The sequence below is a fragment of the Astyanax mexicanus genome, chromosome 21 (genome assembly GCF_023375975.1).
Source record: "Astyanax mexicanus isolate ESR-SI-001 chromosome 21, AstMex3_surface, whole genome shotgun sequence".
Taxonomy (NCBI): domain Eukaryota; kingdom Metazoa; phylum Chordata; class Actinopteri; order Characiformes; family Acestrorhamphidae; genus Astyanax; species Astyanax mexicanus.
The window spans coordinates 32,276,605-32,300,757 of record NC_064428.1 but is presented as its reverse complement, the minus strand read 5'-3'; the positions used below and the strand labels follow the sequence as shown (position 1 = coordinate 32,300,757).

Here is a 24,153-nt window from a genome sequence, read left to right as displayed (position 1 = left end):
GAAGCTTGCCAGGAGCTTGTGGATGGCTACCAAAAGCGCCTAGTTGCCGTGAAAATGGCCAAGGGACGTGTAACCAAATACTAATGTTGCTGTATGTATATTTTTGACCCAGCAGATTTGGTGACATTTTCAGCAGACCCATAATAAATTTATGAAAGAACCAAATTTTGTGACTGTTTTTTGTGACAAACATGTATGTGTTCCGATCACTCTATCACAGAAAAATAAGAGTTGTAGAACTTATTGAAAACTCAAGACAGCCATAACATTATGTTTTTTTGCAAGTGTATGTAAACTTTTGACCACAACTGTAGTATAACAAAATAATGACTTACTATCACAAAATAATGAGATAGTATAACAAACAATGACTTGCTATCACAAAATAATGAGATAGTATAACAAAATAATGACTTACTATCACAAAATAATGAGATAGTATAACAAACAATGACTTGCTATCACAAAATAATGAGATAGTATAACAAACAATGACTTGCTATCACAAAATAATGAGATAGTATCTCAAAAAGACTTACTTAATATCTCCGAATAATGAGATAGTATCTAAAAATAATAAGATAGTATCTCAAAATAATGAGATAATTACCATCACAAAATATAAAGATTGTGTCTGAAAATAATGAGACAGAATCACAAAATATTAAGATAGTATCTCAAAATAATGAGATAGTATTCTAAAATAATGACTTAATATCTCAAAATAATGAGATAGCAGTTAACTTAATAATAATAATAAAAAAATGTGCTGGATTATTTATTTTTTTAGGTGGCGGGAATGGCCTTCTATAGTAGTGTTTCTTGTTTGTTTGTTTTTTGGCATGAAGGGTGGAGTGGTAGAGGTTGTGCTGGTAGTTCGGCACAATACTTCCGCATGGACTCCAGTAGGAGTTTTAAAGGAATAGTTCGGCAAAAAAAAAAAAAAAAAAAAAAGTCTCATTGGCAGTTTTCCCTTTTATTCCAAAAAAAAAAAAAAACATTCAAAAGTTTGTGCACACATTTTTCACATACAAAATTTTAACTGTTAGTGTAGAAATGTAAGTAGGATATGAAGTTTAGGAGGAAAATTGTCTTATTTTTGTTTTTAGAGAGGAAAAAGAAAAAAAAATCATCAAAATTGTTTAGGACAATAGTTGGGCCTTTCACAATAATTGCATTAAATAATTAACTTTAATCATTTCTGCTGACCTCAGTGTTGTCCATTGCGTTTACATACTGTAGTGAATTATATATTTAAATATATATATATTTTTTGTAGAAATTACACCTCACCAACTGTTAAACATGGGGGGGGGGTGTATCATGCTTTAGGCTTTTCTTGTAGCTACTGATTTTTTTATTTATTTAAGTGCACTCATCATTAACTGCTGGATTAAAGGGGAAAACTGTTAATCTGATTTGTAGCTGAATTATCACTTTAACCATCTCTAAAGAATGTGTGGGTATCATCTTTATAAACACCTGCACGTCGATTCTGTATCATTCTGGCCAGCTGGCACAGATATCTGATATCTAATAATACAGAATCCACAGTGTACTGAAGCCCAGCTCCTGCTTTATGAATTTTATGTCTGTATTTGTGTGTCTGCATGTAAAATCATATCCCAGCAGCGGAGAGGAACTCCAGAGACAGAGACCGGTCCAGTACCCTGACCGTCCCGGACCGTCCTGCGGCCGTCCAGCACCGATCCCGCTCCGTCTCGCCCCACAGAGAGGACCAGTGTAGAGCCCGGTCCAGACCCTCACATGTACCCATGCAGAGGTAAAAACACACACTCACACACACTTATTTTTACATACAGCTCTGAAAAAAATAAGAGAGCACTTAAAAATGACGAGTTTCTTTGATTTTACCAAATTGAAAACCTCTGGAATATAATCAAGAGGAAGATGGATGATCACAAGCCATCAAACCAAACTGAACTGCTTGAATTTTTGCACCAGGAGTGATAAGCATAAAGTTATCCAAAAGCAGTGTGTAAGACTGGTGGAGGAGAGCATGCCTGAAAAACATAACTGTAAGAACCAAACAAGGAGATTTGGATGCAAACGCAGGCAGGCTTTATTAATCCAAAACGCAAGGCAAAAATCGTAATCCAAAATACAGGCAGTAGTTCAAAACCAGGAATAAATCACTAGGCAAAATCGTAGTCAAAAAACAGGCAAGGATCAAAAAACCAGATATCATAAACACAGACGTAAACGCTCGATAAGACACTAGAGTGACAATATCTCGCAACTAGACTTAGTAACATCCCAGTATAAATAGTCTCAGTAATAAGCTGATGTCCCACAGGTGTGTGGGAGGGGCGGAGTCAGCTTATTAGTACTCCGGTGAGGCTGATCTTAAAGGTGCAGGTGTTACAATAACAACGACTGTTTTTAGTCATATTAGTCATATTAGTGGTTAGTAGAGTAAAAGTAGACTATTAAATAGCTTGTCTAACCAGAATGTCCAGTATGAATTTTAACAAACTGACATAGTGTATATAACATCAAGTCATATTTTAAATGACATTTTTTGGATGTACAGTATGTGCAAAAATCTCTGAAAAATGATAGAGGAAGATGGATGATCACAAGCCATCAAACCAAACTGAACTGCTTAAATTTTTACACCAGGAGTAAAGGCATAAAGTTATCCAAAAGCAGTGTGTAAGACTGGTGGAGGAGAACATGATGCCAAGATGCATGAAAACTCATAATATAACCAAATATTGATTTCTGAACTTATAAAACTTTATGAATATGAACTTGTTTTCTTTGCATTATTTGAGCTCTGCATCTTTTTTGTTATTTGAGACATTTCTTATTTTCTGCAAATAATTGCTCCAAATAACAATATATATTTAACAGTAATATATTACTGATTCAGAAACTTCAGAAGTGGTCTCTTAATTTTTTCATATATTCTAATAATATGTTTCATGTTGTTATATTTTCAAATTTGTGTCTACACTGTCACATAAAACATCAAAACTCTACAACTTTTCTCTCGACACTTTGGGCGCTCGTTTCCACAGAGATGCACATAAACACAACAGCGAGTGGAAATGGAGGAGCTACTGAACTACCAATTCCTTAGAGTAGGAAGTACATACTAATCTCAAAATAGTTGTATGAAAGATATCAGGAGGAGAATTTTGCTCTTTGCTCCAGTGTCTTTTTAAATGCTTAGACGCCGCCATTGTGCTCTGTGTGCAAAACCTGATATGACATGACAACAAAAAAAAGCCCAAAAACTCACTGATCCTCCTGTTTTTCAATTGCAGTCCAGATGCAGGAGTTTTATCACTGAGTAGAAGTGTGATATATTTTTACAGATGTCCCCCTGAGAAACTAATCACACCGGATAGGACTTTAAGACAAAAAAAACAATGTTTCAAGTTTTTTTACCGTGTTTTTCCCTCTGTCTCTCGCTCTCTTCTACACGTTTTTCAGAAGTCTTGATGAAATTCATCAGAACCGGCATCATTCTCACTCGCCCACGCTCTACCACAAATCTCAGCAGGAGCACAGATCTATAGACTCGGACTATGACTATTCTGAGGACAGGTATGAGTTTCCTTTTCCTTTTTATTTATTTAAAAACCTTTACTATTGGTCCAGATACTCTTTACATAGAGTTAAATATGTACAAATACATCTACAACGCTTATATGATGATATATGATAACATTAATAACAGTTGTACAAGTTATGGAATTACACATGTGTATCAGTGTCAGTTTAAAAGAATATTTAAATTTTTTATCTTTTAATTTTCCCAAAAATCGTCAGTCCACCTTATAGTCTGGTGTGTCTTATGTATGAATTCTACCAGTCAGGTATTAAGGAGCAGTAAGTCCACTTGGCTGAAGTACAGAGTAATAAAGGAGTTTAAGTGTAGTTCTCCAGTAGCATTAGCCGTTAAGCGCTAGCACTTTCGTCATTCAGAGATGAGTATTATCAGCCTGTAGCCTGCTGCTGCTAACCCCAGCTATCACTGCTTTAGCAGCATTAGCATTACCCACTAGCGCAGGGGTGTCCAAACTACGGCCCGCGAGCCATTTGCGGCCCGTTTTCCTTTTTGGAGCGGCCCACGAGGTATTTTAGAAATAGAATGAAAGTTGGCCCGCTGTTAAGCAGGTTTTTATAATGTGAGATTCAAAGTTTGAACGCTAGGTGTCAGAAACGGGCCAAAGAGTCTAAAAGCGACGAGAGTGAAGTTGAAGCGCAGAAAAACGGGTCAAAGAGTCTAAAAGCGGACAGAGTGCGCATTTCCAGCGCAGAAAAACGGGTCAAAGAGTCTAAAAGCGGAGAGAGTGCGCAGTTTTAGCGAAGAAAAACGGGGTAAAGAGTCTAAAAGCGGAGAGAGTGCGCATTTCTAGCGCAGAAAAACGGGTCAAAGAGTCTAAAAACGGAGAGAGTGAGCAGTTTTAGCGAAGAAAAACGGGGTAAAGAGTCTAAAAGCGAAGAGGGTGAAGTTGAAGCGCAGAAAATCGGGCCAAAGAGTCTAAAAGCGGAGAGGGTGCACAGTTTTAGCGCAGAAAAAAACGAGCCAAAGAGTCTAAAAGCGAAAAGGGTGCGCATTTCTAGCGCAGAAAAACGGGTCAAAGAGTCTAAAAGCGGAGAGAGTGCGCAGTTTTAGCGAAGAAAAACTGGCCAAAGAGTCTAAAAGCGGAGAGTGCTCAGTTATAGCACAGAAAAACGGTACAAAGAGTCTAAAAGTTGCCGTAATTAAGGAGTTTAATATTAAGAGACATCATGAAATTAAACATCAATTTGAAAAATCTTAGTTTACACAACACTGTCAAAGATAAAGATAGTAAGTCAAGTAAAATGATGTGTAAATGAAAGTAATCAGGAAAATGTATTATTTAAAGTGGTATATTTCATTATTTGTTTTATTACAGAGTCTGTGGCCCGTGACTTCAAATATATTTCTCCTTCTGGCCCCCAACAAAAAAAGTTTGGACACCCCTGCACTAGCGGTTAGCCATAAATCTGGAAATCTAAACTAAGTTTACTGTAAATAAACAGAAGCTCTTTATTCACCCAAATAAACAGTTTTCAGGGAAAAAAAAGATGTAGATTAACATCCAGCACTCGTTTTTTTCTTTAGATTTACAGTTTTGTTTAGTTAGCTTATCTTAGCTTTCTGCTGAATTAGGAAGGAAACATGACGACACCCCTGTTCCTTACTAAAGTCACATAAAATGTGCCTTATAATCCGGTGCACCTTATTTATAAGAAAAAAGGACCAGAAAAAGACGTTATATTGCACCTTATAGTGCGCGAAATACAGTAATGATTTTTAGTGTTTTAAAATGACATGCAGAAATTAAAATGAATACACAATTTATTCCAAACGCACTATAACACATGAAACAAATCATGCAGTCAATTACATAACCTGTACAACTGTAATAAAACTGTATCAATGTGTACTGTACAAGTAGTTACACTCTTATTACATGGATTATTAATGTGTAACTATATACTTAAAGAAATTAGAAATTATTAAGAGTTATTATTATGAAGCGGGGGCAGGTTTTCTTCTATAGGTATTCAAATTGTACATATACTTTATATATATTTTATATATATATTTATATATATATATATATATATATATGTATATATATATATATATATATATATACATAGATACTGTATATAGATAATCTACAAGCCACACACACATATATATATATATATATATATATATATATATATATATATGTGTGTGTGTGTGTGGCTTGTAGATTATCTATATACAGTATCTATGTACAGTCTGTGCAAAAGAGGCCAAATAATTCACGTTTATAAATTTTTTTTTACAACATTTTCTAAACGTTTTACAGTTTTAAAAATAGCAACTTTACATGTGCAAGACATGAAAAATGCAAAGTTCCTTTGGAGCATTTCTATTGGTCCATTCATCATGAATTTAGAAATAAAATAAAAAAATGTAGAAAATAGGCTGTGATAATTAAAAAAGAAAAGAAAAAAGAAATATATATATATGAGCCCTCCTCTACAGGATTTGAAGAGTCTCATGGCTTTTGGGACAAAGGATCTCCTGAGTCTGTCTGTAGAGCAGCTCTGTAAAACATTTCTGATGCAATTTATGTCAAAGTTTGAAAATGTAATATGTAATGCTAAAATAATGCATGTCTAAGACTTTTGCACAGTACTGTACATCCAACCCTTTTTTTAAAATATGACATGATGTTATATACACTATGTCAATTTATTCAAATTCATACTGGATATTCTGGTTAGACAAGCTATTTAATAGTCTACTTTTACTCTACTAACCACTAATACGACTAATATGACTAAAAACAGTCGTTTTTATGTTTTTCAGTCATTACTATGGTTATGATCATGTATTAATATGTATTAATATGATTATGATTTCTAAATGTGTGTGTGTGTGTGTGTGTGTATCATTATGTCCCTCTGTTCACTGATTGGTGCGTGTGTTTTTTGGCCATCCTCTTACGTTGGGCTTGGGTTACGTTGGTTTTTACGTTGGTGTTGTCACTCATCAACCTCAGTGAGGTCCTGGAGATGCACAGATCAATCCGAGGCGGGAGCGCTGAGTGCCTGCACACAAACAGGTAAAATAATCCATAAACCAATAAATATGATTCAGGAGCTGTTAGTCAAACTGGAGTTCTGACATATATACTGCCTTGTGCTTGACTACATTTCCCAGAATTCTTTGCTACATCATTTAGAGATTAATTTAGAGATGCTTCAACTTTCCAATCTCTGAGAACTTTGGCTGTATTGGCTGATCTACTGATGTAGTATCTTGTATATATAGTGCTGTTTTACTTTGAGTGATATTATTATATACAGCTCTGGAAAAAAAATTAAGAGACCACTTTAGTTTCTGAATCAGTTTTTTTTCTGATTTTGCTATTTATAGGTTTATGTGAGTAAAATGAACATTGTTGTTTTATTCTATAAACTACAGACAACATTTCTCCCAAATTCCAAATGAAAATATTGTCATTTAGAGCATTTATTTGCAGAAAATGAGAAATGGCCTCAAATAATGCAAAGAAAACCAGTTCATATTTATATTTATAAAGTTTTAAGAGTTCAGAAATCTTCATGCATCTTGGCATCATGTTCTCCTCCACCAGTCTTACACACTGCTTTTGGATAACTTTATGCTACTCACTCCTGGTGCAAAAATTCAAGCAGTTCTCATCATTTTTCAAGTGGTTCCAGGGCTGTATTTGTTAGTACATGTAATGTATAGGCAAATATATGTGCACATACAGTGGCGTGAAAAAGTATTTGCCTTCTTACAGATATCATTTCTTTTGCATTTTTGTCATATTCACATTTTTTTCAGATTATCAAAGAAACTTTAATATCAGACAAATATAACCTGAGTAAATATAAAAAAGCACTTTTTTAATGACAGTGTTATTTATTAAGGGAAAAAAAACTATCCAAACCAATCTAGCCCTTTGTGAAAAAGTGAAGCTATCAGTAAAGCTTGATTGCAGTTGTTGTCGCCAAGAGTGAAGAGTTTTTTGAGGTACTAAGTGATTATTTTGAGATATTAAGTTGTTTTTTTAGAAATACTTACTGATTATTTTGAGATATTATGTCTTTTTTGACATACAAAGTGAATATTTTGAGATACTAAGTTGTTTTTTTAGAGATACTTACTGATTATTTTGAGATATTAAGTCGTTTTCTAAGATACTAAGTGATCATTTTGAGATATTATGTCTTTTTTTTAGGTACAAAGTGATTATTTAGAGATACTAAGTCGTTTTTTTAGAGATACTTACTGATTATTTAGAGATACTAAGTCGTTTCCAGAGATACTTACTGATTATTTTGAAATATTAAGTCGTTTTCTGAGATACTAAGTGATTATTTTGAGATATTATGTCTTTTTTGAGATACTAAGTGATTATTTTGAGATATTAAGTCGTTTTCAGATTACTTTGAGATATTAGGTCTTTCTTTATTTCTTAAGTGATTATTTTGAGATACTAAGTCTTTTTAAAGGAACTAAGTGATTATTTTGAGATACTAAGTTGTTTTTTTGAGATGTCATTTTTTGAGATTAGGGATTAGTGTCTTGAAGTCACTTTTTCACACAGAGCTAAATTGGTTTGCATATTTTTTTTTCCTTTAATAAATCAAATTTTCATTATATATCAAATTTTTTATATTTTCTCAGGATATCTTTGTGTGATATTAAAGTTTTTAAAAGCAAAAACTAAAGAATTCCTTAGGGGAAAAATACTCTTTCACACCACTGTATATAAAAGCAGAGCTCTCTTTTCTATGCATGTCCAAACTGCATGTTAGCATTACTCTAACGCATTGATTTTTCTTTATTCTTTCCATTGCATGGCCTTTTTGTGTACTACTAACTACCCTGCGTAGGAACTTAGCTAGGCACTGCAATACTTTGCCCCCAAAGATGCCCCTGTTAGTGAATGGCATTCACAAAGACATTTACAGGTAAGAGACGGACCCTGAATTATTTATTCAGTAAAAAAAAAGCAATACTCCAATATTTTCTATCATACTGAATCTGTACGGTATAGCCTTTAGTGACTTATTGTTAAATACCAAAAATGTATAAACACCTATAACATCATTTTGTCTAAACTTTATTATGATATTTAAACTTTAGATTTTTTTATTATTCCCATTCCGATGTCTGAATATTTCTAATAATTAAAGGTTAATTGCTCATTAAAGGGTATAACTGCTTTATTATGCTATGACATGAGAAAAATCTTTCAAATTAAATAGTAAATATTTTCTGACACAATTTTTACTTTGTTTTTTTATGTTATGCTAAAATAATACATGTATGCATGTACATTGTGCAAATATTATGCAAATATAATTCTATATACTGTATCTTTTATTAGAGTCTAAGACTTTTGCACAATACGGTACATCAAAACCTTTTTAAAAATATGACTTAATATAACATACACTATACCCTCGGTTCACTGATTTTTTTTCCGTGGTAAAAGCACGTTGTTTATCACAATTATTACTGGATTATTAGAATATTTTATAAAAAAAAAATCCTAATTAAATTTTTTATTATAATGCTAATTATATTAAGCGCATTTATAATTAAATAGTTTAAGACTGCATCTCAGTAATTATTATTTTTTTTTGTAAGAAGCTTTAATACATCTATATTAGCATTAAATAAAATTGAGCATAAATCTTTGTTTAAAATGTGGTCAGTAAAATGATAAAAAAAATTGTTTAGAAAACCATTATAGATTTAAATTTTCTTTATCGCAATTATTACTGGATCAATACAATATATTTTATAAAAACAAAAGCCCATTTCTAATTATTGTTTAAATTGTTTAAAACTGCATTTCAGTAATTTTTGTTTTTTACCTGTAAAAAAATCTTCAATATATAGATCTTAGCGTAAAATAAAATTCAACATAAATATATGTCAAAAATGTGGTTGGTAAAATAATGAAAAATCGTTTAGAAAAACATTATAGATCTATTTTTTTATTTTTAGTTATTACTGGATCAATATCATATTTTATAAAAAATATATTAAAAATATTATAAATACATTTTGCTGAAAGCCTAATTTTTTTTTTTTTTGATAATGCTATTTTTTTAAGTGCGTTCATAATTTAATAGTTTAAAACTGCATCTCATTAATATTAGTTTTTTTACCTGTAAAAATCTTCAATACATTAATCTTAAATGTTAAAAATGTGGTCAGTAAAATAATGATATATTGGTTAGAAAAACACATGCAAAAGGACACCTAGATCATGATAATGTACATTTTTGTTAAGTGTCTTAATAGCGTTTCTAATACTATGTTAGCGCTATTAAACATAAAACAGGCAAATAGCATTCCATATGCTTTATTTAACGGTTATAAACAATGTGTGTGTTTAGGAATGTGTTTAGAAAATATTTTATTAATTGTTTGATTTTTTTCACAAATTCAATTGTTTTGCTTAAATCTAAACCGATTTTAGATTTTACATCTAAAAATTCATTTTAAAGGCCCAATTCCATTATTCTCTTTGTGTTCTACGCATCACAGTTATCATATAGTCCTACATAAAATAGTTCGGCCTTCTCTGGAGGACTAGAAAGTACCTAAAATGGAAAAGTTGGAGTATTCCTTTAAGATAATAACCTCAGTTTATCTCCCCTCATCGCCCCACATAAATCCACGCCAGCTCTTTGCCACGTTAGCAGTGTTAGTACTTGCGTGATGCTTTACTTGACCTTTTGCTTGGACTAGCACTTTTTGTTTGTGTGCAGCATAGCTAATATGACATAACAAATACAGTATAATGCATTATGCATTCACCCATTTATGCTGTTTATCCTAAGCGTAGGTTTTGAGAAGATTCAGATTTAAATAGCTGCTCAAGATAAGCAACTTGCAGTAGAGCAAATATGTTTTTGGCTATTTATAGCTAGAAACTACAGGGTTTTCTGTATTTTTTACTTTTAAAAAATAGCTTAAATGGGTGTCCAGCTGCATCACTCTTATTGTATGTTCTAACCTGTATTAATAGAAAAACACAACAGCTGAGAGTTTTTAAATTAATCTCGTATTTGCTGCATTCGTAGCATATGTCTGATTATCACAAATAAAATGAATTACATTTTTATACTAAAAACCAAGTTTAATACCAGGCAACGAGGAACAGAAACAGGGGGGTATTGATGCAAACAGGACCAGGTGTGTGTAATCAGAAGCTCGGTGAGTTAGAACACCGTAGCGTCTCATGATCAGCAGAGTCTGGAAGGTCTAGTGCAGGTGCATGCTGGGTATTGGAGTTTTTATTGTGTGCAACAGTGTTTATGGTAGGAAGACTGACAACGTCAAAACTGACAAAACAGCCTCAAACATAAAATACTTTAACATTTGTTTAATTATAGCTTTTATAGTAACAATCGTTTTTATTAGGAGGTCCAAGAACGAAATGAGCTTTTTTAATTTAATTAAAAGATAGGAATCACTAATGTGACACTATAAATGAACAAAAGTATTGGGACAACTATGTATTACATCTACATAAGCTTTTTTGACCTTCTATTCTAAATATAATTTCAATAAAAATACATAGTTTCCCCTTTGCAGCTTTAACAGCTGTTTTTTTTTTTAATTAAACCCTTAAAAAATTAATGTTTGAGATGTGTGTCCCAGGGGTCTCCGAGTGGTCCAGCGGTATAAAGCGCTGCCACTATTATTAGGAGATTGCTGGTTTGAATCCTGTTTATGCAGCTTGCAGCTTGCCATGGGCTACCAGAGCCCTGAGAGAGCACAATAGTTCTTGCTCTCTCTTTTTTTCACCCTCCTGGTGATTAGGGGAGTCCTAATGACTGGGTTGGGTAATTGGCCGTGTAAACTGGGGAGAAAATGGGATAAAAATGATGAATTAATAATAAAAAAAAAGATGTGTCCCAATAATTTTATCCACAAAGTTTATAACAAGTTCCTTTTATTGAGATTGAAACAAAAATTTAAATAAATGGCAATTACAAAAAAGGGTTCAAGAACATTTTGTTTTTAGACCTCCTAAAAAATACTAAAAAACTACAGAAAGCTAAAAAAGGTAATTCGTTTTTACTGGTGTAGCTGTTCATGCCCTAAGCCTATGAAAAACTTGTCCATTTGTGGCTGTTCTCCAATATTTTAACCCAGTAACTGGTCTGTAAACTGTATAAATAATTTGGAGTAAATAGACCAATAAAACTCTAAAATACATAAGGTCCTACTTTATATTAACTTCCATTTGAAGTTAAGAATATTTAGATATTCATATATTGGAGTTTAGCCTTAATCACCAGGTTTTGCCACTTATTTAGATGAATTTCTATGTGCCAAGTCCCTTTGAAGTCTTTCCATTTCATACTTTTTCCTTATGTTTTTCCTGTGGACTATCTAAATTCTATTTAGCTTCTTTACTTTCAAACCCTGCCCTGCTTATTTCATCATTTTTCATTCATTCTTCTTATGATTTGCTTGCTTTATTGTGATATATGTCTTTAAAACTGCTTTCTTTTTCATTTTTGGCTGTTTTCTGTTTCTATCCGTCCTGCATGCTTTCTGTCGTTTGCTCTTTTGTTTCTCTTCATGCTAAGCTCCACGCTTCCCGCATGCCTAAAGAGTAAATCTTCACGGAGAATAGAAGTGGGCGGAGTCGCCCCTCGTAGTGCCGTCCCACAGCGAGTGCTCAGGTTTACAGATGAGGTCAGCACTAGGTAAGCACCTGTGGGCGTGGCTGAAGTCATTCAGGCTGGTGAAGAATTAGAACTATAGAAGTAGAACTATACTCTCATTCAGCACTTTATTAAGTACTAATATGAATTACTCTCTGAAACCCGATGTGACTTTTGCTGTTGTATCTTGAGGTGATTTCTGCCCATCACCTCTAGCATTATTTGAAATTATGCCTATTTACACCGAGTGTAATTTTACAGACAATACAAATGGATATTTAAAGACTGAGCTCTAGAACTGTGGAACTGTGTTCTCTGGATGGGTGTGCCACATTCAATATTTTTAGGATGAGTTAAGAAGTTATGGATGAGTTGGAGATAATTTGGGGATGAGGTGGGGTGAGGAGGGGAGTTGGGGGTGAGTTGGGGATGAGTCGGGGAGTTGGAGATTAGTTGGGGGTGAGTTGGGGGTTAATTGGGGATGAGTTGGGGAGTTGGAGATGAGTTGGGGATGAGTTGGGGAGTTGGAAACTAGTAGGGGATGAGTTGGGGAGTTGGAGATTAGTTGGGGATGAGTTGGCGATGCATTGGCAATGAGTTCAGGATAAGTCTAGGATGAGCTGGAGAGTTTGTGATGAGTTGGAGAGTTGGGGATAGGTTTAGGATGAGTTGGGGATGAATTGGGGGAGTTGGGAATGAGTTGGGAATTTGAGGATGAGTTGGAGATTTAGGGATGAGTTGGGGAGTAGGGGATGAGCTAGGGGGTTGGGGATGAGTTGGAGAGTTGGGGATAAGGTGGGGAGTTGGGGATGGATTGAGGATGAGGTGGGCAGTTGGGAATGAGTTGTGGATGAGTTGCGGAGTTGGTGGGGAGTTGGAGAGTTAGGGATGAGTTGGGGATGAGCTGGGGAGTTAGGGATGAGGTGTGGAGTTGAGGATGAGTTTGGGAGTTTGTGATAGAGAGTTGGGTATAAGTTTAGGATGAGTTGAGGATGAGGTGGGGAGTTGGGGATGAGTTGGGGGTTGGGGAGTTAGGAAAGAGTTGGGTAGTTAGGGATGAGTTAGGGATTAATTTGGGGATGAGCAGGGGATAAGTTGGGGAGATAGGGATGATTTGGGGATGAGTTGGGGAGTAGGAGATTAGTTGGGGATGAGTTGGGGAGTTGGTGATGAGTTGGGGATGAGTTTGGGAGTTTGGAATGGGTTGGAGATGAGGTGGGAATTGGGAATGAGTATGGTATGAGAGGTGGGCCAATGTAGTGTTAGAAGGACTCTTATTGGTGTAGTGCAGCATTCACTCACTCAGACCTGAAATTGAACCCCAGTACCCCATTTCATGTTATAGCTTACTGGCAGATAGTGCTGTTATCCACTGCACCACACCAACCACTTTTAAAGGTACAATTAACAAAATTTAATTATTATGTGTTACAGGTATACATTTTGTATATGAACTGTTTTATAGTGATATTTTGTTTTTTTCTGGCTGTCGATTGTGAATTTGTTTTTAACTTTTGAATATATATTATTTGCATATTTGTTAATATTTTTCAACAGTATTGTAAGATAATATAAAACAATCCTTTATTTTGCAGCAGCAACAAAAAAATGTGAATAATCAATAACCTGGAGGATAATTACATCAATATTTACATCATATTTACATCAGTTACACATGAAAAATGGCTGTAGTTGCACATTATGCAGTATTTAATAATTTTACTGAGCTCTATTTATTGAACAGCCCCTGATGCTTTTGCTAGTTAGCACTGTTCATTAATGCTGTCAGGTTTCAGAAGTGTAAAATCTGATGTCCAGTTGGCTGGTGGCGAATGTAAAAGATTAGAGAAGGATGTAAAACTGGAGCCAGGCCTGGAAAATACATGCAGTCTGAAGCAGTCTGTCCATCAGCCATCTGCTCAAGTCCAGATCCAAACAGAGGGCATGATCCCACAGCTCTAATGAGGCATTTTAGCACCCGGAGGCACTTCTGATCTCATACGCTGAAGGACTCGCTCCTCACGCAAAGTTTTCCAACAGCCTACAGTATTTACAATACTACTCTAGTAGTTAAATTTAGTATTTAGTATTTTTTAAACTACAAAAACTATAAAAAAAACTATATATATATATATTGATTCTGATATTGATTCACCAATGTGAAGTCAGATGCCGCCTCTTTTTGAACTGCAGCTGATGCAGCATTACCGAGTAGCATCACAGTGCGCGGTTCTGATACATCAGCTCACAGATGCAGCCTTGTGCTGATCCACATCAGCCGTTTGGAGTGATGAGGGGAAAGAATGCAATCCACTGTACCTACCCAACCAGAGAGAGAGCAAGACCAATTGCGCTCTCACTCGGGGCTCCGGCAGCTGATGGCAAGCTGCAGGAGCGGGATTCAAACCAGCAGTCTCCCGATCGTAGTGGCAGTGCTTCAGACTGCCGAACCACTCAGAGCATTATTAAGTGCATTAATAATGTTTTTGATCAGATTGAGTCATTGAATTAATTGAATTGGGAAATCAAAAGAAAAGGTGTGTATTTTTTTTTTTATATTATAATGTAATATGTATATAATAATATTTATTTTTCAAATTTCTTCCTCCTCAGTGACCTTCAGCCATCGCTGGACAGAGTTAGAAGTGCCAGTACAACATGTCTGAGGCCAGAGACCAGCTTCCACTCCCCAGACCGAGAAAGGTACATTATAGGGGCGGAGCTTTAAGTTTAAGTAGGAAATCCTAACTGTGAAACTGCAGAAATGGTTGTATAAAGAAATAAGGAGAAAAAATAGGCAAGATCTCATTACTTACCTTTCATATTTCATAAGTGCCTAAAATCATTATTAATATGCAATAATTACTATTTTAAGTATTAGTAATATGCAAGAATTAATTAGTATTATTAATATGCAAGAATTCGTTTTTTTTTCTTTTTGCTCCTGAGCTCCCTCTACTGCTGAGAAGTGTATTGTAATGTTCACCTCTACACTTTAAGTCATGCTTTCCATCTTTCCATGCATCTGTTTTTTTTTCTCATACCATTATCTTTATTTTTTTTCACTCGTTTCTTGTCTGCGTTGCTCGTGCCGTCTGGGCAGGCCGGTGGGCAGCTTGGATAGACCTGCCTGCCCAAAACCTAACAAGAAAAGCATAGACAATGACAGGTGAGACTTCCTCAGCATCCATCACATCATCTCCAGCCTCCTCTCTCTGTTCCTCTTACTCATTTTATAAATACCAAATATGTTGATTTTATCATCCCTTCCTATAGCAAATCTTCCTAATCCTTCCCATTCTAATTCATTCACAATTATGTATATAATTATTATTTTATATATATTCAAATCCTCCTGGATCCTGAGTGAAAAGTTTGGACACATCTTCTCATTCAATGTTTTTATGTTTTATATTTTTTCTACATCGTAAATGAATAGTGAAGTGATCCAGACTATGAAAAAAAGACATAAGGAATCATGTAGTAACTTAAAAGTGTCAAACAAACCAAAATACTGCAGTTTCTGAGTATTAGTATCCGGTGCAATAGAGAAAACTCTTGCTCTTTCTTTCCAGGGGAGGTTCTGATGAGTGCCAGTTCCACCATTACAATGTTTTTGATGGTGTTTGAGGTGACTGCACTTGAGGATTTAAGTAATGAACTCCAGGTGATTCTACCTTATAAAGCTGACTGAGGAAATCCAGCCAAGATGTGCAAAACTGTCTAAACAAGAGGAGCTACTTAAAAAAAAAAACCAAATAAAATATGAAACATGTTATGGTTTTTTTTAACACTTTTTTGTTTGATAAACAATTTCATATGTTTTTCTTTATAGTTTGGATGAATTTATTATTAATCAACAGTGCAGAACATTTTAAATAATAAAAAACACTGAATTCAAGGTGTGTCCAAACTTTTGAATAGTACTGGTATATATTTTAAAACATTGCTAAAAAAACGAATTGGAAAATTGTGTTTTCGGATGGAATTGCAGAATGGTTCACAGCTAAAGATTCAGATTCCGCCTCCTGGTGGTTGCAGTGGCATTGCCGAGTGGTTGTTAGATGGTTGCTGTAGTGTTGCTGGGGGGTTGATATGGTGTTGGTAGGTGGTTGCCATAGTGTTTTTAAGTGGTTGCTGTGATGTTGGTACTGTGTGTATTTGCTATAGTTTGTGATCTTGCCATGGTTTTTGTAAATGTTAATCATTATGGTGTCTCGGGTGGTTGCTTTGGTGTTGTGAAGTGGTGGCTACAGTGTTGCTACACAGTTGCTATCATTTTTTCAGCTGGTTGCTTAGGTATTCCAGGTGGTTACTTTGGTGTTGTGAAGTGCTGGCTACATTATTGCTGGATAGTTGCTATGGTTTCCTAGCTGGTTCCTTTGCTAGGTGGCTGCTGTGGTATTCCGGGGGGTTGCTTTGGTGTTGCAAAGTGGTGACTACAGTATTGCTGAACAGTTGCTGTGGTTTTCCATCTGGTGTTATTCCAGGTGGTTGCTTTGGTGTTGCAAAGTGGTGACTATAGTGTTGCTAGACAGTTGCTATGGTTTTCCAGCTGGTTGCCTTGGTGTTATGAAATGGTGGCTACAGTGTTGCTACACAATTGCTATGTTTTCCCAACTGGTTGCTTTGCTAGGTGGTTGCTTTGGTGTTGTCAAGTGGTGGCTACAGTGTTGCTGGAGAGTTGCTATGGTTTCTCGACTGGCTGCTACACTAGGTCATTGCAGTGGTATTCCAGGTGGTTGCTTTGGTGGTTGCTACACAGTTGCTATGGTTTCTTGACTGGCTGCTATGCTAGGTTGTGGTTGCTGTGGCATTGCAGGTGCTTGCTTTGGTTGGTCCTGGTACTTCAGAGGCAGTTTGCCATAAAGCTGCTTTGTGGTTGCTAGGGTGTCGCTAGGAAACGAGATTTTGGGAGCAGTGCAAGTGATTATAGAAACTTTATGTGGTTTGAGGCAAGTGTGTGATTGTGAAAAGGACGCAGTTAGCATAAAGCTAAACTTCAGACACTGAATACTTGTTTTTCTTTTCATTCGTTCACCTTTTCATTTTCTGTTCTGTTTGATTTTTTATTCTTTTGTGTTTTTCCACACTTTCGGTTTTTCACCCCTCGGCTTCGGCGACTGCATGTAGGATCCAGCCCACCTCCATCCTGCGGGGCAGCAGGTGGAGGAGAGACGCCCCCATCCGGCCCTTCGGCCAGACCAGTCTGGGGGGGTCGTGCCCCAGTTCACCCCGCCTTCTTGACAGGTGCATGCTGGTTAAAAAAAGCCCCTGTAGATCCTGTTTATTATTAGCCTCCTTTCCGTTGATTTTTCCCCACTGTTAGCATATTCAGTTTTAGCATTTTAGCATAGTATTTGCCAATAGAATAGAGCTCCCTGGAGCAGATAAACCTACATGAACTTATTGGAATCATTATTTTCTGTTTTTTTATTCTCTCCCTCTCTTTCTCTCTCTTTTTCTCTCTTTTTCTCTCTCTTTACTTCAGAGGACATCCTCAAGGGTCTCCCTTGTCGGTGCGCAGGGGCAGACAACTGCCACAGCTTCCAGCTAAGAGCAGCAGTATAGAGCAAGGTAAGCTTTTCTTCATCACTTGATGGTGAGTATAATCAGTCTGTAGCCTGCTGCTAACCCCAACTAGCACTGCTGGAGCAGCATTAGCATTAGCCACTAACTGCGGTAAGCGCTAACTCTTTTGCCGTTTAGAGGCGATTATATCGGAATGTAGCCTGCTTTTAACCCGGGCTAGCACTGCTGGAGCAGCATTCGCATTAGCATTAGCCACTAACTGCGCTAAGCACTATTTTTTTGTCATTCAGAAGGCAGTATATCGGACAGTAGCCTGTTTCTAACCCCGGCTAGCACTGCTGAAGCATGCACATTAGCATTAGCCATTAACTGTGCTAAGCGCTAGCTATTTTGCCATTCAGAGGCGATTATATCGGACTGTTGCCTGCTGCTAACCCGGGCTAGCACTGCTGGAGCAGCATTCGCATTAGCATTAGCCACTAACTGCGCTAAGCACTAGCTCTTTTGTTGTACAGAAGCGATTATATCGGAATGTAGCCTGCTGCTAACCCCGGCTAGCACTGCTGGAGCAGCATTTGCATTAGCATTAGCCACTAACTGCGGTAAGCGCTAGCTCTTTTGCCGTTCAGAGGCGATTATATCGGACTGTAGCCTGCTGCTAACCTGGGCTAACACTGCTGGAGTAGCATTAGCATTAGCCACTAACTGCGCTAAGCACTAGTTTTTTGTCATTCAGAAGGCAGTATATCGGACAGTAGCCAGTTTCTAACCCCGGCTAGCACTGCTGAAGCATGCACATTAGCATTAGCCATTAACTGTGCTAAGCGCTAGCTCTTTTGCCATTCAGAGGCGATTATATCGGACTGTTGCCTGCTGCTAACCCGGGCTAGCACTGCTGGAGCAGCATTAGTATTAGCCACTAACTGCGCTAAGCACTAGCTCTTTTGCCGTTTAGAAGCAAGTATATCAGACTGTAGCCTGCTGCTAACCCCGGCTAGCACTGCTGGAGCAGCATTAGCATTAGCCGCTAACCGCACTAGCTCTTTCACCATTCAAGAAAGGTGTGTTTACCATGCTAAAACAAGCTACGTGGGATAAAATGCTAGCTAACATCGCCCTGGTTTACCAGAACACTCAGGGTTCCTCAGTGTAGAGTGTCTTGTTGCTGTTAGTGCTAGTGGAGTTAATGTTAATGCTGCTGCACCCAGCCTTAGTGGAAATCTGGAAATCTAAGCTTACTGAAAATAAACAGAAGCGCTTTACTCACCCAAATAAACAGGTTTTAAGAGTGAAATCTGTGTAGATTAACATCCAAAACTTGTTGGATGCTGAATTAGAAGGAAAACATGGCAACACCCCTGTTCCTTACTAGTGTCGCATAATAGGAGAAAATGATGTTTTCACATGATTCTGCCCACTAATTAATAATGATACTAAATAATAGTTGTGAATTACTAAATTACAACTAGTTGTGATAGTTGTAATTACTAAATTAAATTACTAAATTAAATTACTTCTCAGGGGTAAAAGCATATTTGCTTGTTTAAACTCTAGAAATGAAACAGAAGGTTCTCAGCATTTATCTATATTTATATATTAATATATATATTTATTTAGATATTGATTTATCTTCATTGTCTTCCTCGTCCGGTTGTCTTATTAGTATTGTAGTTCCCACAGTTATGTCTCTGTCTGTCTTCATGTCCTTCTCCTCTCTCCTTTCTTCCTTTCATTCCTGTCATTGTCCTTCAACTCCATACTCATGAAGACCATGTCAGTAATAAACCTGAGGAGAAAGGTAACTCATCCCATGCTTTTGCAGCCTGTATTTCATGTACTGCTGCATATATAGTCATAATTCTGTACTGATGTGCCAAATATCATGGGATATCATGTGCAGCACTCACTCCTGTAAACATTTTATTGATGTTACTTTGACATATCCATTTACATGGGCATTCCCAAGCTGTTTCATTAATATTGAGAACTGGAATTGTGCTACACTGAATATATCTATATCTATAATATTGGCATCTGTCTAACTGTCTGTCTGTCTGTCTGTCTGTCTGTCAGCGTTGGCAGTAGAGGAGCGAGCTCGTCAGCTGAGTCAGATGCGAGTTCCCTCCTATAGGCCGGGATCCTCCGCCAGCACAGGCCACGACCAAGAGATGGAGCTAAAGAACAAGAGAGACGTGAGTCAGACTTACACTCTTCCACCAGAGTATCTTACCTACACCTATCTTTCATCTGAATCACTCAAACAATAGCACTCTAATAATAGTCCTGTATGATTCATGATCAGGCCCTGGTCTGTAATGGTAAAAAAAAAGTATGTTTTGCCTTCAGTATGATTTTTTTATGTATATTTTAATACATGTGTAGATAAAAAAAACAATAAATTCACTCTAATTAACATAATGCCATGTCATACACTCACACAACACACATATACTAGTGCCTCTTAAAAAATGATGATATCATTGAAAAGTTACTTTATTTCAGTAATTTGGTTCAAATTGTGAAACTCATATATTATATAGATGTATTAAACACAGAGTGATCTATTTTAAGTTTTTATTTATTTTATTGTTGATGATTATGGCTTACAGAAAATTAGAAGTGCAGCGTTTTTTTTTTTTTCAGAAAATCTTACAGCACTTCCCTATAGCTTTCCTCTGCTGACAACGTTTATGGAGATGCAGATTTCATTTTCCAGCAGGATTTGGCACACTGCCCACACTGACAAAAGTACCAATTGGTCTTATATAATATTCTAATATGCTTAGACACTGATTTGTGGGTTATTAACAATAAAATAGATCACTTTGTGTTTAATACATCTATATAATATATGAGTTTCACATTTTGAAATAAAGTAGCTTTTTAATGATGTTCTACATTTTTGTAAGATGCACTAGTAAAAGTAGCATCTTACAAAATATCAAATATCACAAGGATTAAGCTAGTATAAAAATCTAGTATTTGGTGCAGGATTTTGTTATCTTGACATATTTTTGTTAAAAATGTGACCTTTAGATACAGTAAGTAGGATTTTTTGGTTAAAGGTAAATGGACAGTGGCTCTAAGTCAGTGGTTCCCAACCTTTTTCTTCAGGGACCCATATTTTTACCATTGTAAGCTTTGGTGACCCAACATATCCCCCCCCCCCCAAATGTAAAAGATGTAAGTGTATAATTGGGTTGTGGTGGGGGGGAGGGGGGTTGGGGGGTTAGAAATGACAAATAAAAACTGACATTTACTATAGATGAATAAAATAAACACGTAAAAAAGGAAAAATTGATACATAAAACATAAGGAATTTTTATCTTATGAAGAAAAAAATAATTAGATCAATAAAATAATACAACTATTTAAAATGAATAAAAAATAATTTATATAAAAAAAAAAATAAAAAAAAAGAATAATATCAGTTTCAGTTTCAGTTTCAAATCAGTAAAACAGCTCACCAAAACCTCAACCTGTCCAAATATTGGACAATAATTGATTAACTTTACAGGCCCTCACTCATTTTCATTTATTTAACTAAACTGAGTTTTATATTCTTATATTATTATATTATTATATTCAGCCTCGCGCTGAATTCAGCTCCGCGCTGCCGGAGAGAGCGCCCGCGCGCGCGCCAGAGAGAGAGAGAGAGACAGAGAGAGCGCAGCGCAGCGCGGCGAATTTTGCTTACCCTAGACTATATATAGTATTAAAATTAAACCCCTTAAAATCAAGAGGGCTTCGCGACCCATCGTGGATCTTTGGCGACCCATAGGTTGGGAACCACTGCTCTAAGTAGCTGCCACTATGATCAGTAGATTGCTGGTTCGAATCCCAGTCATACACATCGGCATCAGCAGCCAGAGCCTGAGAGAGCACCACTGGCCATGCTGTTTCTCTCCTAGGGGGATGTTGATCAGCATGAGGCCTCTGTGAGTCACTGCGCTTTCCTCCGAGTGTTAGCGCTGTGATGCTACTCGGTAATGCTGCATCAGCAGCAGTTCAAAAAGAGGCGGAGCCTGACTTCTCATGTATTGGAGGAGGCGTGTGCTAGCTTTCACTGTCCTGGTATTGCAACATTGCTAGTGATAGGGGGGAGTCATACAGTGAAATTAATTTCTAACAGGAGATTTAAGGCCAGTTTAACATAATAAAAAAATAATAATACTACAATATATATTTTCATGTTGTAGATGTATAAGAGGAGCTGTGATAACATGTCGGCGCGGTCGTCGGACAGTGATATGAGTGATGTGTCGGCCATCTCCAGAGCCAGCAGTGCCTCACGCCTCAGCAGCGCCAGCTACATGTCTGTCCAATCAGAGAGACCGCACGGACGCCTCAGGTAGGAAACACTCACGTGTACAGGAGACACTCACACACACACACACACACACACACACACACACACACACACACACACACACACACACACACGTGTGAAATGGACTTGAAACATGAAAACGAGTATGAACTTTTGTACAATAGTCCACCTCCGTTTACCCCCAGCATTTAGAAATACAGCACTTTTAACCGATGCTCCCCTCAGGCTTACAATGCAAGTGATAGGGGCATAGAGTTACAATGGATATTAAGTCATGATAAGTTGAATGACAGACATGAACGAATAGGTAGGCTGGAGGAACAGATAGCAAAATGAGAGATACTCTCTGTAACAAATTGAGAGACCACTTCAGTTTCTGAATCAGTTTCTCTGATTTTGCTATTTATAGGTTTTTGTTTGAGTAAAATAAACATGGTTGTTTTATTCTATAAACTACAGACAACATTTCTCCCACATTCCAATTAAAATTGAGATATTAAGAGTATTTATTTGCAGAAAATGAGAAATGGCTAAAATAACAAAAAAGATGCAGAGCAAAGTTTTCATGCATGTTGGCATGTTCTTCTCCACCAGTCTTACACACTGCTTTTGGATAACTTTATGCCGCTCCTGGTGCAACAGTAGAAAGTTTTATTTTTTATGAACTAAGGATAGAAAATTTTATAGAGGATAGAAGAGAGTTCAGGAGGGGCAAGTCCAGAAATGGGTAAAAATAAAAGTCAGTTTTTGCTAATTATGTTACTATTAAATGTTCTTGACTGAGATATAAAACTGTCATAAAAAGAACTAATAAAACACTAATGTTACAAAAAGTATTCATGATAAATAGTAATACTGATAATAAATTCCTTTTAAACCAAATACTAATTCATACACACATAGTTATTTTGAAATTTGCTTTAAACGTGTGACAGACATGTATTTCGGGCTAGTTTTAGCCTCTGAAGTGCAGGGTTAGAGTTTGGGCTGGATATTTTTGATGGATCTGGCAACCCTGACTACATTAATGTTCCTGAGCGTTTAGGAAAAAAAAGTGAATTGAAACATCAATTGGAAAATCTAAGTTTAAACAACACTGTCAAAGATAGATAACGATAGTAACTCAAGTAAAATGGTGCGTGAATGATAGTAATTAAAAAATGTATTATTATAAGTAGTATATTTCAGTCCATGGCCCATGACTGCACATATATTTCTCTTTCTGCCTCTGCATTAGGTCTATTTTACACCAGATTAACATTAGATACATACATTTCTCAAACGTTTTTAAAAGTTTAAAACACTAAAAACACTAATCACCAGAAATCCAATAAGCAGGGGGCGTGGATAAATCAGTGGTCTGTGTGATTGCATCTGTCTTTGCATGGCTTGTTCTGTCTTATGCATGCTCCTGTCGTCTTTTTCTTTTCTCTTTCTCTTGTCCTCTTTTTATCCCTCTCTTCCTTCTGTTCTGCATGTGATGCATGTAATGCATGCGTCTCGTCTGGTCTGCATGCTCCTACTGTTTTCTCACATCGGTGACCAAAGGTCAAAGTCTCTGGAGAGCTGTAAAGGGGAGGAGAAAAAGGAGAGGCGTATCTCGTGGGGCGTGAACAGCCCCACCCAGAGGAGGAGTCTGGGGAAGAGGCGCTTCTCAGAGGAGCTGAAGCGCCGGCGCCACACTGTGGCCGGAGATGAAGATGTCAGGTACTGAGTAAAGCTGTGCTGGTCCTGGATCTCCTCCCCTTTACCCAAATACCTGATCCTGGAGCAGATTTGCACATGTGGTTCCTGCTTACTGTGCAATATATGGTCATGACCTTGATCATGGTGGATGACCTTGATGATGGATGAGAGCCAATTATTTTTAAAGTAAATTAAAACAGCATGTTAAGTTTATTTATGTTTTCTTTTATATTTAGTACAAGTATTCCAATATCCATTTATACATTCTAATTGGTGCAATATCTGATTATCCTTCTTTTTGAATAAGGTTCATTGCTCTTTAAAACATGGTTCCTGTGGGCCCTTAAAAAGTCTTAAAATGTCTTAAA

At 36.4% G+C, this 24,153-nt stretch overlaps 1 protein-coding gene across 21 annotated transcripts in view; it reads left to right on the top strand.

The window, feature by feature from the left end:
- Positions 1 to 24,153, top strand: part of rims1b (regulating synaptic membrane exocytosis 1b) — a 120,746-nt gene that overhangs the window by 78,747 nt on the left and 17,846 nt on the right. For 7 of the 21 annotated variants that reach the window (XM_049469682.1, XM_049469678.1, XM_049469681.1 and 4 more), the window contains 13 exons: positions 1,630 to 1,783; positions 3,463 to 3,576; positions 6,567 to 6,629; positions 8,434 to 8,511; positions 12,160 to 12,279; positions 14,851 to 14,940; positions 15,341 to 15,406; positions 17,371 to 17,487; positions 17,729 to 17,814; positions 19,538 to 19,567; positions 19,843 to 19,961; positions 21,969 to 22,120; positions 23,648 to 23,806. In XM_049469682.1, coding sequence (XP_049325639.1) covers positions 1,630 to 1,783; positions 3,463 to 3,576; positions 6,567 to 6,629; positions 8,434 to 8,511; positions 12,160 to 12,279; positions 14,851 to 14,940; positions 15,341 to 15,406; positions 17,371 to 17,487; positions 17,729 to 17,814; positions 19,538 to 19,567; positions 19,843 to 19,961; positions 21,969 to 22,120; positions 23,648 to 23,806 — 1,348 coding nt within the window. The remainder of the gene's footprint in view (positions 1 to 1,629; positions 1,784 to 3,462; positions 3,577 to 6,566; positions 6,630 to 8,433; positions 8,512 to 12,159; positions 12,280 to 14,850; positions 14,941 to 15,340; positions 15,407 to 17,370; positions 17,488 to 17,728; positions 17,815 to 19,537; positions 19,568 to 19,842; positions 19,962 to 21,968; positions 22,121 to 23,647; positions 23,807 to 24,153) is intronic. The other 14 variants (XM_049469686.1, XM_049469697.1, XM_049469689.1 and 11 more) reach the window with 12 other exon arrangements.